Source organism: Hermetia illucens, chromosome 7, assembly GCF_905115235.1.
Source record: "Hermetia illucens chromosome 7, iHerIll2.2.curated.20191125, whole genome shotgun sequence".
Lineage (NCBI taxonomy): Eukaryota > Metazoa > Arthropoda > Insecta > Diptera > Stratiomyidae > Hermetia > Hermetia illucens.
In genome coordinates this window covers 993,713-1,007,915 of record NC_051855.1, presented here as the reverse complement: position 1 = coordinate 1,007,915, position 14,203 = coordinate 993,713, and the positions used below count along the sequence as shown (strand labels likewise).

Here is a 14,203-nt window from a genome sequence, read left to right as displayed (position 1 = left end):
CATTTCGGATTAATTGTAGTGGATCTTATTAGAATTACTGAGCGAATGATACATTTAAAATTCCTCTATAGAAAGCTTGGTGGAAGCAAGAATATGAAACATTCTCGGCGCTAGATCCATGTTTGCTCTCCTACCAAGTGAGGATGAAAGAAGTAAAAGCATCCAAGATTAATCTTTTGGATTCCGTGGCCCTTTATCGCTGCAGTTGCTCCTCCTGTGTATAGTCTTCTTGTTACACACGTTTTTGAAAAATTCATTAAGAATTAACAAAAAGTGTCGTGGATAATCACATGCTTTGAACATAATACACACTGGCGCGGGGTTGGTTGAGAATGAAGGGTAGTAAAACCAATATATACAAATAATTATTTACATATATACTTATAAATAAATAAATAACAAGGTGCATAATAGACAGGCTTTAACAATCAACTGGGTATAGGAGACACGAGCGACATTTAGATACGTTATACAGGGTGCGGCAGCATAACTTCCTTTTTTAAAATGCGCGCCACTCAGTTAGTTGATGTCATAGCGGAGCGCTAGTGGTCTCGTTCAATAGGGGATACTGTAAAGTTTTGTCCCGACACGGTTCAGTCGCCATCATGCGTTGGAATAGTGAGGAGCGTGCCTTTGCCATTGAGGTTTACTTTTCAAGCGGATTTTCGGTTATTGCAACACAGCGTGCATTTCGAAATCGCTTTAATTTAGCCCCGTTGGCTCCCGTCCCAGACCGCAAATCAATTGTTACATGGGTCACTACATTCAGACAAACTGCAAGTGTGACAAAAAGAAGAACTGGAGTCCCTCGGCCCGTTAGATCACCTGAGAACATTGAAGCAGTGAGAGCGTCAATGTTGCGATCGCCACGGCGTTCTGCGCGCAAACACGCATCTGCCCTTGGACTATCCGATCGTTCTGTGAGGAGAATTCTTCGTGATGATCTTCATTTTCATCACTATAAGATGGCGATAGTGCAGGAACTTTCAGAACGTGACTTTAATTCTCGGATGAACGCGTGTGAGCTTCTTCTTGATGTCGTTCCCGAGGGTGCTATTGTTTTTTTAACGATGAACCCCGTTTTCATTTGTGTGGGTCTGTTAACAAACAAAACATGCGCTACTGGGCTGATACCAACCCTCGAGAATTGCATCAAAAGCCTTCGCATTTACCCAAAGTCAGAGTGTGGTGTGCAATTTTATCAGTTGGAATTATTGGTCCCTGGTTTTTTGAGGAAAATGAGGTTACAGTGACAGTGAATTCGGACCGGTATGTAAACATGCTACAGAATTTTTTTTCCCACAGCTAAAAAATTTGGTTTTGGGGGACACTTGGTTCCAACAAGATGGTGCAATAGCACACACTTCAAGAGCATCGATGGCTGTTTTGAGGGAACACTTTCCAGAGCGCCTTATCTCAATTAGAGGCGATTTGGAATGGCCGGCACGCTCTCCCGATCTGTCCCCTTGTGATTTTTTTCTATGGGGTTTTTTGAAATCCCGTGTTTATGTGAACCGTCCAAGAACCCTACAAGATTTGAAGACCAACATCCAAGAAGAAATTGCCAACATAACACCTGCTATGCTAACAAGAGTCATGACAAACACCAGAAATCGGTTTACGCAATGTATGGAGAATGGGGGACGTCACCTAACAGATTTGATCCTCAAAACAATATAAATAAAAAAACTTTAGACATGTACCTACATTATAAAAAATAAATAAATATTTTCCGATGCATACAATAGTTTTTATTGAGTTTTGAAAAAAGGAAGTTATGCTGCCGCACCCTGTATTAGCGGCTTTTGAATTGAATTTGAAATATTTGCTTGTTTTATTTTCCAAAAATTGGTATTGTTTTCTTGTTGTTTTGTCAGATTGCTCTGGAAAATGAGGCGGGAAGTCTGTTCAACGTGATTAGTGTATTTGGCACTTATCGATGAAATTTTCAAAGTCTTATATAAGCTTCTTCAGCCATTGGCATGTTAAAATATAGTTGGCAAACTGGCCAACCTAAAACTAGGCGGTACAAAACGGTCAAGGAGAAATATAGGAGTATTTTTTGTGGAAGACCACATTAATCATTTGCGTAATTTATTTAGATGTATATTCTGTGGAACTTGGAACTAGCTATAAGAGTGTTAAGAGTTCCTTGCAGCCGTAACGAGCAATTTTTGCATTCTATTACAAAATAAAAGTTTTCTATTTAAGATAGTTTTCCTATGTGACAGTTTCCAGAGATCGACTTTTCGTTTTATATATATTTTGAATATGTTTGGAGTATACCCGTGTCTACAAAACGAAAACATTAAACGCATTTTTCTCGAAACCAAATTTTTTCAACATTTATTATAAATGTGACTGAAATGATTACATTTAAAAAAAAATCTGAAGGTTCAAATATCGCGGGTCACATAGGAAAATCCCCTTCAAAAATATATTAAAATTTCTACTTACAATTAAGGGTGTTAGTGCGAGATGATGATTGTGAACTTCCTTCTGTAACCGGTACCGGGGGTGGAGGAGGTGGCGGTGGTGGAACGTTTGGTACGCTATTAAAAATAAAATTATTGACACGTTGCGGCTGTTGCGTTGGGGTTGCGCTTTTCCGGGATTTCTCATAAGAATTTTGGTCATTTTGATCAGCCTGGGGAGAGTATGTACCGTTGTAAATTTCCTCGTTCCCGTTGGTTTGATGATCACGTAGGTATGAGTGTGGCTTTTCTAAATTGTAAATAAGGATAAAGAAATTTCTTTTGTCATAAGTTGATTCTATTTTAATATTGAGAAATGCGTTTCATATGCTCCCTAGAATACAATAAAGTGTACAATACCATTTTCCAATTGCAGGAAAGAAAACACAGTCAAAACGAATTAGCTATAAAACAATCAAATGCAATAAAAAGTCAACATAAACCACTGAAAGTAAAATACTGAATAAGGTAGAAAACCAGAAGCTGGAGGCTTCAGGTATGAAAGGCTTTGTGTACGGAAGTTTCAATGTTTCGCAGCTAAAATTTAAAAATATTCCTTCATGTATTTCCAAACAACAAGCTATACCAATGTGTATACATATTGAAGATATAATTGCAGGAAAGTGGCGATGATTGGTATTTCCGTGTATTCGTACACATTTGCCGGTCTCCCGAGTCAATTTTCCTTATTTTGTACTGTCGATAATTGGTAATCCCGACAATTCGTACCAAACAGCCAGTCCCTTAACAATACGAATTATCGGAATTCTACTGTATTCGATCATCTTAAACAAATAAACATTGCCAATTATCCCTTGCTGGTGGTACAAACATATACAATTTATCTACGTTACAAGTTTGACAGTAGGAATATTTCAGCTTTACTCCATACACAAAACCAAATTTATCCGAATTGACGTCCATATATACAGGTATGTGTAGACTCGGGAAACTGAAATTGATATACATACAAGCAACTGAAAAAAGCTAAAAAAAATTAAAACAACATATTTTCATACGACCTGCGTATGCATACTATACGTGGATTCTCCGTACTTTAGCCCTTTATTGTAATATTGTATATTGTAACAGTATCTGCCCATCGAATTATGAACGATAAACTTTTTCTGGAAAAATGTTTCCCATGGATACGAAAGGTCGTGTAGGCTATCAAACGAAAGGGCTCAATTAGTACTTTCAAAAATGATTTTCTTTCTTATATTGAGTGAAACACAGCGTTGTGAGGACTTAAAATATTTACTCCAAAAAATGAAACAGGTTTCGTTCTCAGAACGCATCCAACTATTACTAACAAAGTTAAAGGTCGATTGTTTTTTTTGTATTCCACGTGAATTCATTGTTCTCCAAGACGTGCGTGACGTCATCGCCATATAAAGTGAACTCACACAAACGGACGCATTCTAGTTTTCCCTAGCTTGATTCTTTTTAGTTATTTGCAAATTAGTATCATATACTCGAGACAGACGAATGCTTATCTATTTGTTAATAAAGTTTCCGGGGAGTACAACTACTTCTTGGTAAGGGATAATTATTGGTTAATACGGTCCGCCGTCTACTGATTATTAGGCCGCATTAATTTAAGAAGCAGCTCGCTCCACCATTCAGTGGATCACGGGCTCCGTTCCGCTTATTCCTAAACAAAAGAAGTTGTATTAGCTGAAACCACTTTAGTTGCAAACTTGGCGGTTTCAAACGATATAATTCATATCCTTGTCGGATTTTGAATTAAATAAAAAGAGAGAAATATGCCAGCTGTAACCGATTTCGAACACTGCTCCACAGGGTGGAGACGCGAGGCAGAGTCTGATGAGATCGCCTCCTCGCCATAAACAACATTTACGGATAATATTCTATCAAGCACTTTAGTACCAGCGTCATTCAACCATTCAGACCAGCCTAACATCTTTCTCGGTCTCCATAACTCAAAGAAGACAGTTTAACTAGTCGCCAAAATATACATATTTGCACAATAGAAATAATTAGTAAAGGAAACGTAGTTTTTTTGTTTATAGTTCATTTATTGTTCCAAAAATTTACTTCATCGTTTTTGACGCAGGTTTTTGTTAACAAATGTTTCCCTGACGATGTACTATTCTATGATTCCAAAGCATTCCTAACGTCAATTCAGGATGCTTCCCTCAAAAATAAAATCTATAAATGGTGCCTTCTTCATACCTTCTTAATCACCAAGTCCAGTTGTAGGCTATGCAACTATACAGTACACAAACCTCCATGCAGCATGTTGGGCAGAACCAAGTACATCAATTAACATAGCTCCGTCTGCAAGATTCTCTATCAAAACTTTGCATTGAAATATAACTTACTGGCAAACTACCATCCGTGTTATAAGTTTATACTGGAGGATTTTTCTTAAGAGAACAAATTTCTCTAAAGAGGTGCTTTAAATGCCTCATGTTTGGGCACTTCGCGAAGGTATGCACCAGTAGCATTGATCGATCCGATCGATGCAGAAGGTGTGGGAAGAAGGACCATATTGCCAGGGAGTGCAATAGGGACCCCAAATGCCTATTGTGCGAGGTGAAAGAGGGACAAGATAACCGGCATATTGCCGGAAGTAGAAAATGTCCTGAATTTAGGAAGGCGCTCACTGCAATAAGAAAATGAGGTTTATTCAGATAAACCTCAATCATTGCAGGGTCGCTCAGGATTTACATGAGCAGACCACGTTTGAATCAGAGATGGAAATCGCCATCATAAGTGAGCCGTACAGAAGCCGTCACGGTGGCGTATGGGTCACAGATTCGACTGGTGGAGCGCCGATATGGGCTTACGGTCGACAGGCCATACAATGTACTGCAAGTCAGGCAGCCAGTGGCTTTGTGTGGGCGAAAATAAGTGGTGTATATGTATACAGCTGCTACGCCCCACCAAGTTTTACACTGTCTGAATTCGAGCAAATGCTTGATAATATTGTTCTCGACGCGAGGGAACGAAGTCTAAAGGTGATTGCTGGTGATTTCAATGCTTGGGCCCTAGAATGAGATAGCGGGGAATCAAATGCTAGGGGGCGCAGTTTATTAGAAGCTTTTGCGCAGATGAACATAGTTTTGGCTAACGAAGGTGCTGTAAACACCTTTCAGAAAGTGGGATCAGGCTTGGTTGTAAACCTGAAATTTGTCAACCCTGCGCTGGCGCGGGATATGTCGTGGTGCGTCAGCATTCACCAGGCAATTTTCTTTGAGACATATATCGAGCGACAGGGCCAAGAGCTATCATGCCCGAAACCGAAAAAGATTTCAGGCTGGTCTGCAAAATCTTTGGATGAGCACACTTTCGTAGAGGTTTGGTTAGATCAACCTGATAAAGCAGGCGCTTCTACGGAAAGATCCGTCCATCTGACTCAATGCATCGCCAAAGCATGTGAAGCGTCCATGACTAGGAGGTGCTCATTCCCCAGCAGAAGACCAAACTACTGGTGGAATGATGAACTGACCGGCCTTCGATCAGCCTGCCACCGAGCCAGAAGATCAAGGGCAGAAAGAGTGCGCCTATAAGGCAGCCCGCAAAACCCTCAAGCTCGCCATCCAGCAAAGTAAAAGGACATGCTCTAAAGAACCCTGCTGAGAAGCGGACGTAAACCCGTAGGGGAGTGCTTATAGAATCGTGATGGGACGATTTAGAGGCCATTCATCTCCGCAGATCACGTGTCCCACTCTCTTGCTGAAAATCATCCACCACCTGCTGCTGGAGATCTGCGGTAGAATAGGAGACAATAAAGTGCGAGCCTGGGTGGAGGCCCTTAAGCTTGCCGTGAAATTCAGGCTGGACCTGTTTGCTGAGTTATTCGAAGCGTGCATGCCCGAAGGGATATTTCCAGCGGCATGGACACCGATGACCGACCCCAGGAGTACGTTGTTTTCACAGGTGTCCCGCAGGGCTCCGTATTGTTTCCATTGTTTCCACTACTGTGGAGCATCATGTACAACAATGTCCTTAATCCTCCCCTTCCGGAGGAAGCCATAGTGGTAGGTTTCGCTGACGACATAACGCTGGTTGTTGTCGCAAAGCAACTCGAAGATGCTGAGTTATACTCAAGCGAGGCAATCAGAGCTGTGTAAAAGTTGGCTAGAAAGCTCGGGTTTGATACTTGCGGAGGAAAAAACAGAAGCGGTCCTCATCACTTAGCGCCGGAAGAGAAATTACGCCTGTATTAGAATCGGGAATAATATCATCACTTCAAGCCGGTCAACAAATACTTAGAGGTGATGACAGAAAGGAAGCTCAGCTATAAGCAACACGTACAGTATGTTTGCGGTAAATCATCCACTGCTAGTATGGCCCTGGCGACGATGATGCGGAACATGGGAGGGCCACGGTATACCTCGAGGCTGCTTATAGTCAGAGTGGTGACCTCAATCATGCTCTATACGACCCCACTTTGGAGGGAGGCGTTGCAGATGCCAGTTAACACTAACAAACAGTCTACCGGAGGACAGACCTGAGGGTATGCTCTGCCTTCAGGACTGTCTCAGATGATGCAGCATTCGTCATCTCTGGAATGATACAAATTGACATCTTGGCAGATGAGATGGCGAATATATACAATGCAATGGGAGAGATCCATAAATAGATGGCAAGAACAATGAGAACGCTCAGGAAAGGGTCAGTGGACTCACAATCTGAGTCCTGCCATGGAGGAGTGGTTGGAGAGATGACACGGTGAGATTAATTATAATCTCACCCAGTTTCTCACGGGACATGGAGGTTTAAATTGGACACCTCACCCGACTGTCCAAATTGCGATGGAGTCCCAGAGAACCCAGAGCATGTCTTCTTCCATTGAGGTGCTGGTACCAAAAAATCTGGTGCCAAAAATAGTAGCACATCAAGAAAATTGGGATGCGATCAACTCCATAATCGCATCTAACCAATCCAAACTGCGAAATGCAGAGGAGAGGAGAAAAACGTGGTCACCTGCCCCGCGTATAGAAGAAAGGTGACTAAGCTAGAATGAATTGACTCCGCCCCGTGATCGTGGTTCCGCGGGGCAGGGAGGGAGTCGGGAGTGGTTTTAGTGGGTAAAAGTCCCACACACTGGTGTGTCCAGAACAGTGCCTTATAGATTTCCACCTCCTGAAAAAAAAGACAGACAGACACCGACTCGATTCTAGTAAGGTTTTGTTTCACACAAAACCTTAAAAATGGGGTGACACCTGCATTGTTCAATCTGGCACTGGAACAAATTATGCGAAAATTACCTATGCCTATGAATCGTCGCATATGTCGATATAAACATCATGGCGCGATTTTGCACAAGCAGCAAACCAAGTTTTTTTACGAACTTATGAAAACAAGACGAAAATTATGACGTAAACTAGAAAAATGGCGCCCACCAGACAAAACGTAACGATTGATGAAAATAAATTAGAAAATGAAGATAACTTTCATATACTTGAGTACAGCTGAAGAAAAATGAGTTGTATTAAATACTTGACGATCTGTTACGATATGAAAAGTCTCCGCCGAAACATTCAAACACGTTTGGTATGTAGCACTAAGAAAGTACTGCCCCGAGGCGAGCCAGTGTAGGGAGCGAATAAGTCTCCCGTACTGTGTCGTTCCGAGTACTCGCACGCCTACTTACGCCAACCAGTTCTCACCATGTGCTTCCAGGGATCGTTATTTCTTATATACACATTATGAAAGTCATGCATATTGTCTGTCTGTCGATTTATCGCCTCAGAAACAGTCACTCCTATTGATACCAAATTTGGTGGAAAGGTAGAAACTGTGAATCCTCTTGCATATAGCGAATACCATCATTTAAGGGGTGTCCCTATATATGCAAAAGGGAGGTGTACAATTTTTTTTCACCGAATATAGCCCTTTGTTTTCACCGAATATAGCCCTGCAAACATTAGTTGCAAAGAGGAGTCCGGGGGCCGAAACGGACCAATTATCTCGGCAAAGGTAGCGAGGGTCCTCAGAATGGTCGCTTTCTTCAACTTGAGCGAGAATTCCAGCAAGCAAATTCCCAGGTGCTGGGACTCCTCTCCCTTTTTAGGCAATTTTTGTACTCTGGAAAGGCAAGTGGTAGCAGATGCGAATTCGATGTCTGGTTGCTGCTGACTTCTACCGCAAGGCACGCTCTCTTTACTTCAGAGCTGATTTCTGACAGACCTCTATCTATAAGATTCCGATCCAGATGAAGGACCATCACAATTGTACAATATTACGCACCGACGGAGACTTCTTATATAGAGGAGAAGGATGCTTTCTACGAGCAATTAAACGCAGTTCAGGGGAGGTTTCCTAAAGGTGACATAGTGATCGTGATATGTGATTTGAATGCCAAGGTGGGATCTAACAACACCTTGCTGGGACATGTCATGGGGAAACACAGTCTTGGCGACCGCAATTGTAATGATGGGAGGTTCGTGGATTTTTGCAACTTCCACCGCCTCGTCATTGGTAGTACATTTTTCGAGCACAGTGCCTGCCATAAGATCAGTTGGGTTTCAACTGACCGACGCCATACGAGCATTCAGATCGACCAGTTCGTGATCATCTGCACGTGCGTAACAAGAGAGGCGCTGACATCGGCGTCGAAAGAGATCACCATCTGATGGTCGCTTACGTTTATTTGCCAGGTTTGGAGAGCTGCGACCCCCTAAGTTCAACATCGACCGCTTATATGACCCAACTGTCGCTCGAGAGTTGCAGAAGATTGGGCCGCTATCAACAGTGCTCTTTTCTCGGGTGCTACACAGGTTGTCGGCCACGTCCCAAAGGGGCGTTATAAGATCTAGCTTACTGCAGAATAGTGGAAGCGGATCGATGAAAGGAAGGGTTTGAATACTCTACTGACTGCTGCCAGTGATGACGGTCGTGACGCGCTCCAACTACGATACCGAGCGAAATCCTGAAAAGTTCAGCGTAGTGTAGTAAAGCCGCTGGGCTTGACGGTCTCCCGTAGAGTTATTCATCACTTCACCTGCAGTTACTGCCGATTTGCTGTTTGCACTCGAACAGAAATCTTGGGAATCTGAGCCTTTCCAAGAGAGCGGAAAATGAGGATTATCTACAAGATCGTGAAGAAGGGGACCCATTTCGAATGTGACGATGGGAGCGGTATTTGCGTGCTCCCCGCCGTTGCAAAGATAATAGCTAAAATTAATCTGGAATGCATGAAAAAACATTTCGAAAAGATGATAGACAGAGAGCAGGTTGGTTCCCGCTCGGGATCCTCCTGCATTGACCACATCAACACCCAACGGATCATTTTGGAACAGTGCGCAGTGTTTAGATATCTTCAATGCACCTGCTCTTTATCGATTTCGGGAAGCTTTCGATAGCGTTAACAGGGAGTGTACCTGGACCGCTCTATGCAAAACGTACATTCCAAAGAAACTAATAGCTATTATCAGAGCGACATATAATGGCGAAAATGTCACGGGGCACCGGGGCAAAATCTCGGAGGATTTTCAGGTCTAAAGCGGAGTCCGCCAGTTGCATTCTGTCGCCGATATTTTTTTTTGTTATCGGTGACGTTCTTCATGCTGCTTTGTCTGGAGGACGTGCAGGAGTTCAATGGATGATGACATCTTTCCTCAAACACCTCGGTTATGCTGATGACATACGCTTGCTCTCTCATAGGGTCCTGGACCTTGGTCAAATGGCTCTAGATTTAAATAAACACCAATAAAACCAAGGTTCTCAGTCTAACGAGTCAACACACTCTCCCTATCTGCATTCATGAGCAGAGCATCGAAAGTGTTGATCAATTTGTATATCTAGGAAGCGCGGTTTCTGCTGACGGTGACACCGAACTGGATTTTGCCCGACGCATTAACAGCACTTCGCTGCCCTGTCTAAAATCTGCAAATATGCAAATAAAAATGCAATTATCTCAACACCAAGATCAACTTGAGACTGGTCTGGGCTAGTGTTTTGTTTTTGTATTGCAATGTGGGAGTTGCACATGAAAGTGAACTCCACTGTTACTCAAAAACTTCAAGTTTTCGCCAATACCTGTATGCGTCGTGTCATCGGAGTGCGCTGGCTTGACACTACCTCAAATGAAGAACTTTTGGTTGTACTATATATAGCGTGGTTGGTTGTACTATATACAGCGTGCCCAAAAAGCCAACGATAAAAATAATAATAATAACAATCGTTGGTGCAACAATTCATATTGGATCAGGGCCTTTAAGTGTGTTAGGGTACTCCTTTCAAGACCGTAACGGTACACTACAGGACACTGTAGGAGGCAATATAGTCAGCATTGCGCTCGCCAGAGAGTATTACCCTGATTTTACTCAGATACTTATTCACAGCTGAGTCGACTGGTATCCGACATCATATTAAAATACAAATCCCACTGCCACCAGTGAGATTTGAACCGCGATCTTCTGTACGACAGCCTTGCGCTTTAATCACTGAGCTATCCAGACACAAAAGTCAATGACAATACTTAAAAAGCTGGTAGAGTAACTTACACGTATCCAGAAAAACATAAAATGCCATTAGTAAAACGTTGATGGGTTTCGAGATAATGGCTATTCAATAGAATTCGTTAAAATCGTCATCTTCATTCAGATTTTCGAGTGTCCCTGCTAAAAAAATTCGTACTAGATTTTTATTTTAACTTTTCTCTACAGATTGGCCGCTTCATTAATCAAATACAAATACAACAAATTTTTTTTAAACTCAAATATGATATTTTTTATTTTTCATCCCTAAAGTTTGAATCCTCATACACCTAAAAAAATATTGAGCTAACTTCGCCAGTGACCTGGAAACTACATTAAATGATAATGTAGTTTTGAAAACTAGACAGCATCTGCCAGGTATTCATCAACGAAAAGACGGTACTGAAAAGACGGTTTTACTGAACAAAGAATTCATTGTTCAGTAAAATGTTGGTACTGTTGTTAATCCACTTTTGGGATTATTTCACAAAATAAGCAATTTGAATTGTGTTTAAAGTACCGTTTTTATTCACCGTAACCAAAATTAAATAACATGTCCGAATTGCCTACCACCAACGCAAACGATTGCATGTACGTCTTGCATTTTTTGAAACATTCAGTTCTTGGTCCGCGTCAGTTAATTGCAGACTTAAGTAATTTTTTTATTTATTCTGCTTGGCATAAGCCTAACCTTTTATTCAACCTCAGTAAAAAAAATCTGGCGAGTTCAATTCTGGCGACCTGGGAGGGCATAAAATCGGATCAACTCGGCAAATCCATCTCTAAAGGTACATAATGTCGGATTTCACGAACATAATGGATTGAGCAGCTATCATTTGAGACGAAATAGATCGGAGTGTGGCCGAAGCCTGTTGTCGATCTGTTAGATAATTTTACAAAAAATGTAGTTAAGCTGTCAGTTCAGATTTCCTGGTAATTTGAACGTCCGTTGAAGATGCCGGTCCACAACTTTGAATCGGTATGGTTCTCGAATGGAGTGAAAATTTTCCCATGCATAACTATGCAAATTGTTTAATGATATAGACAGCAGATTATTCTACAATTGCTTACTATAAAGTAAAATTGATAGACCTCAAAACTATAAATTTTAGTTTTCAATTTAGATATATATTTCGGGAGCAACTTGCCCCTTCAAATTTTAATGGCTTTGTACTGATGAAGGGGGCAAGTTGCTCCCGAAATATATATCTACATTGAAAACTAAAATTTGTAGTTTGGAGGAAGCTACTTGTCTATCAATTTTAGGCTATACTACAAATAGCAGACAATATCTAACCTCTTACTATAAACTGTTCGCGGTACGCTCACAATAATTTGATTTATTACTTTAAAGATGGTAGTCCCGTCTTTTTTCCAGTATGTGGGTTCAAATTTTAGGGATGGAAAATAAAAAAAAGTTATATTTCAGTTTAATTTTAAATTAAATATTAAAATGCATATTTGAATTGTTAGTCAAATGTTGCTTTTTGATTAATAAACAGTATAGAATTCTATTAAATTGCCATTACCTCGAAAACCATCTAGTTTTCACTAAGGCTATTTTATGTTTTTTTTATGTTTGTGAGTTGTTCTACCAGCCCTTTAAGTATTATCGTTGACTTTTTGGACACCCTGTATAATAGAAGCAATGGATAAAAGATAATAGAAAATTAATTGGTGTGGGAAAAGTGGCAACGTGCGGAGTAACACTCAGATGAGACTAGGTTCTAGAGAAACCAGCAAATCTTAAATGTACTGCTGTACTTTAAGTCTCATGGTGCATGGTGGCAGTGCATAAAATTTAGGCGCAATCGGCACGCACTATCAACTCGCGATGGTCTATTCTCACATCATTCTATCCATACAATATATAGTTCCGTAAACATCATAACACAACTGCCTACCCTCATGTACTTATATTTACGTATCTAGCCAAATATTCAATTACGTCCCAAGTCAAAAGCAGACAGCGCGATACAGATGACAAACATGTGAACACATTTCCCGTTTATTACCTCCGAGCTCACGCGACCTTGTATAGTATCAAATTGTAAACGTGCACTTCACATGTCTTGCATTCAAAATGGCACATGTGCACCCCACCGTTAAGAGAATGGGTGGTGACGAAGTGATGGTGTCTTTCGATGTGAAGGCATTTTTTACCAACACGCGAGTGAAAGGCTCAACTTTCGAACTCGAGAGATGACTGAGCCAGTTTGGATCTGGGCCGGAATGGAGAAGATAAGTTTATATCTATGCAAACCTTGCCAGGCTCTGCATGAACGAAAACTATTTCACGTTTCGGGGTAGATTCTACAAAACTGCTTCGGGACTAGCGATGGGGAACCCCTCTCGCCGTTACTTACTGAAAGGTTCATGTCATCAATCGAAGAAGAAATTGAATTCAGGGGAATAATGCCTAAAGGATGGGTTAGGTAAGTAGACGACGTATTTGCGATTGTAAGAAGAGACGATATCGACATGGTCATCTCCTCTATAAAATAGAGGTAGAAAAGAATGGGGCTCTACCCTTCCTAGATCTAAATATTGTCAACTCTACCGGGAAGCTTAAGTTCGAGATATCCCGTAAACCAACAGCAACGCAGAGAACGATACCAACATACATTTTCCCAAAAAATGGCTGCCTATAATTGCAAGATTCACCGTCTGAACACGTACCCTCTTTCGGAATACGGTTTCAATAAATAACGACAGCATATTATTGACACCGCTATTAAGAATGGGTATAATTCTCAGAAAATTGAGAAACTGATCGGAGCAACACAATAGCATAAGGAGGCAACCACCAGACGGATGGGTATCCCGTATTCCTATTTAACACCATCAGGAATTGGATAAAAAGGTTTCAACTAGAAGTCGTAGGTTGGAGTCGATCCTCCTCCTTGCGGAATTTGCTGGCAAGCGTTAAGGATGCTTTGGTAGCGGAAGAAAAAAGCAGAATCTACCGAATAACGTTCAGCGACTGTAATAAGCTATACCTATAGTAGGACAGACTAAACTGGATTTAATGAACACATCAAGCAAGCGGTAGGTAGTGTTCGGAAACAAAACTCGTGTATAAGATCATCAGGGGCAGCACACATAGTCAAACAAGCCCATGCCATTCAACAGGAAAATCTTGAGCTCTTGCGTCATACAAACCAAACGGCAACCTTGGACCCTTGGGAAAGTCTAGAAATTTTGAGAGAAGAGGTGACGCGGTTTTTAAACGCAAATTCAGGTAACTGCTCTTCAAAATTAATAAGATTCGCCGCG

The 14,203-nt window shown here is 41.3% G+C and overlaps 1 protein-coding gene across 2 annotated transcripts in view; it reads right to left on the bottom strand.

Annotated features, from left to right (window-relative positions):
• LOC119660814 (epidermal growth factor receptor kinase substrate 8-like protein 1) overlaps positions 1-14,203 on the bottom strand; it is a 115,841-nt gene that overhangs the window by 29,632 nt on the left and 72,006 nt on the right. For both annotated transcript variants that reach the window (XM_038069657.1, XM_038069655.1), the window contains one exon: positions 2,458-2,724. In XM_038069657.1, the coding sequence (XP_037925585.1) occupies positions 2,458-2,724 (267 nt within the window). The remainder of the gene's footprint in view (positions 1-2,457; positions 2,725-14,203) is intronic.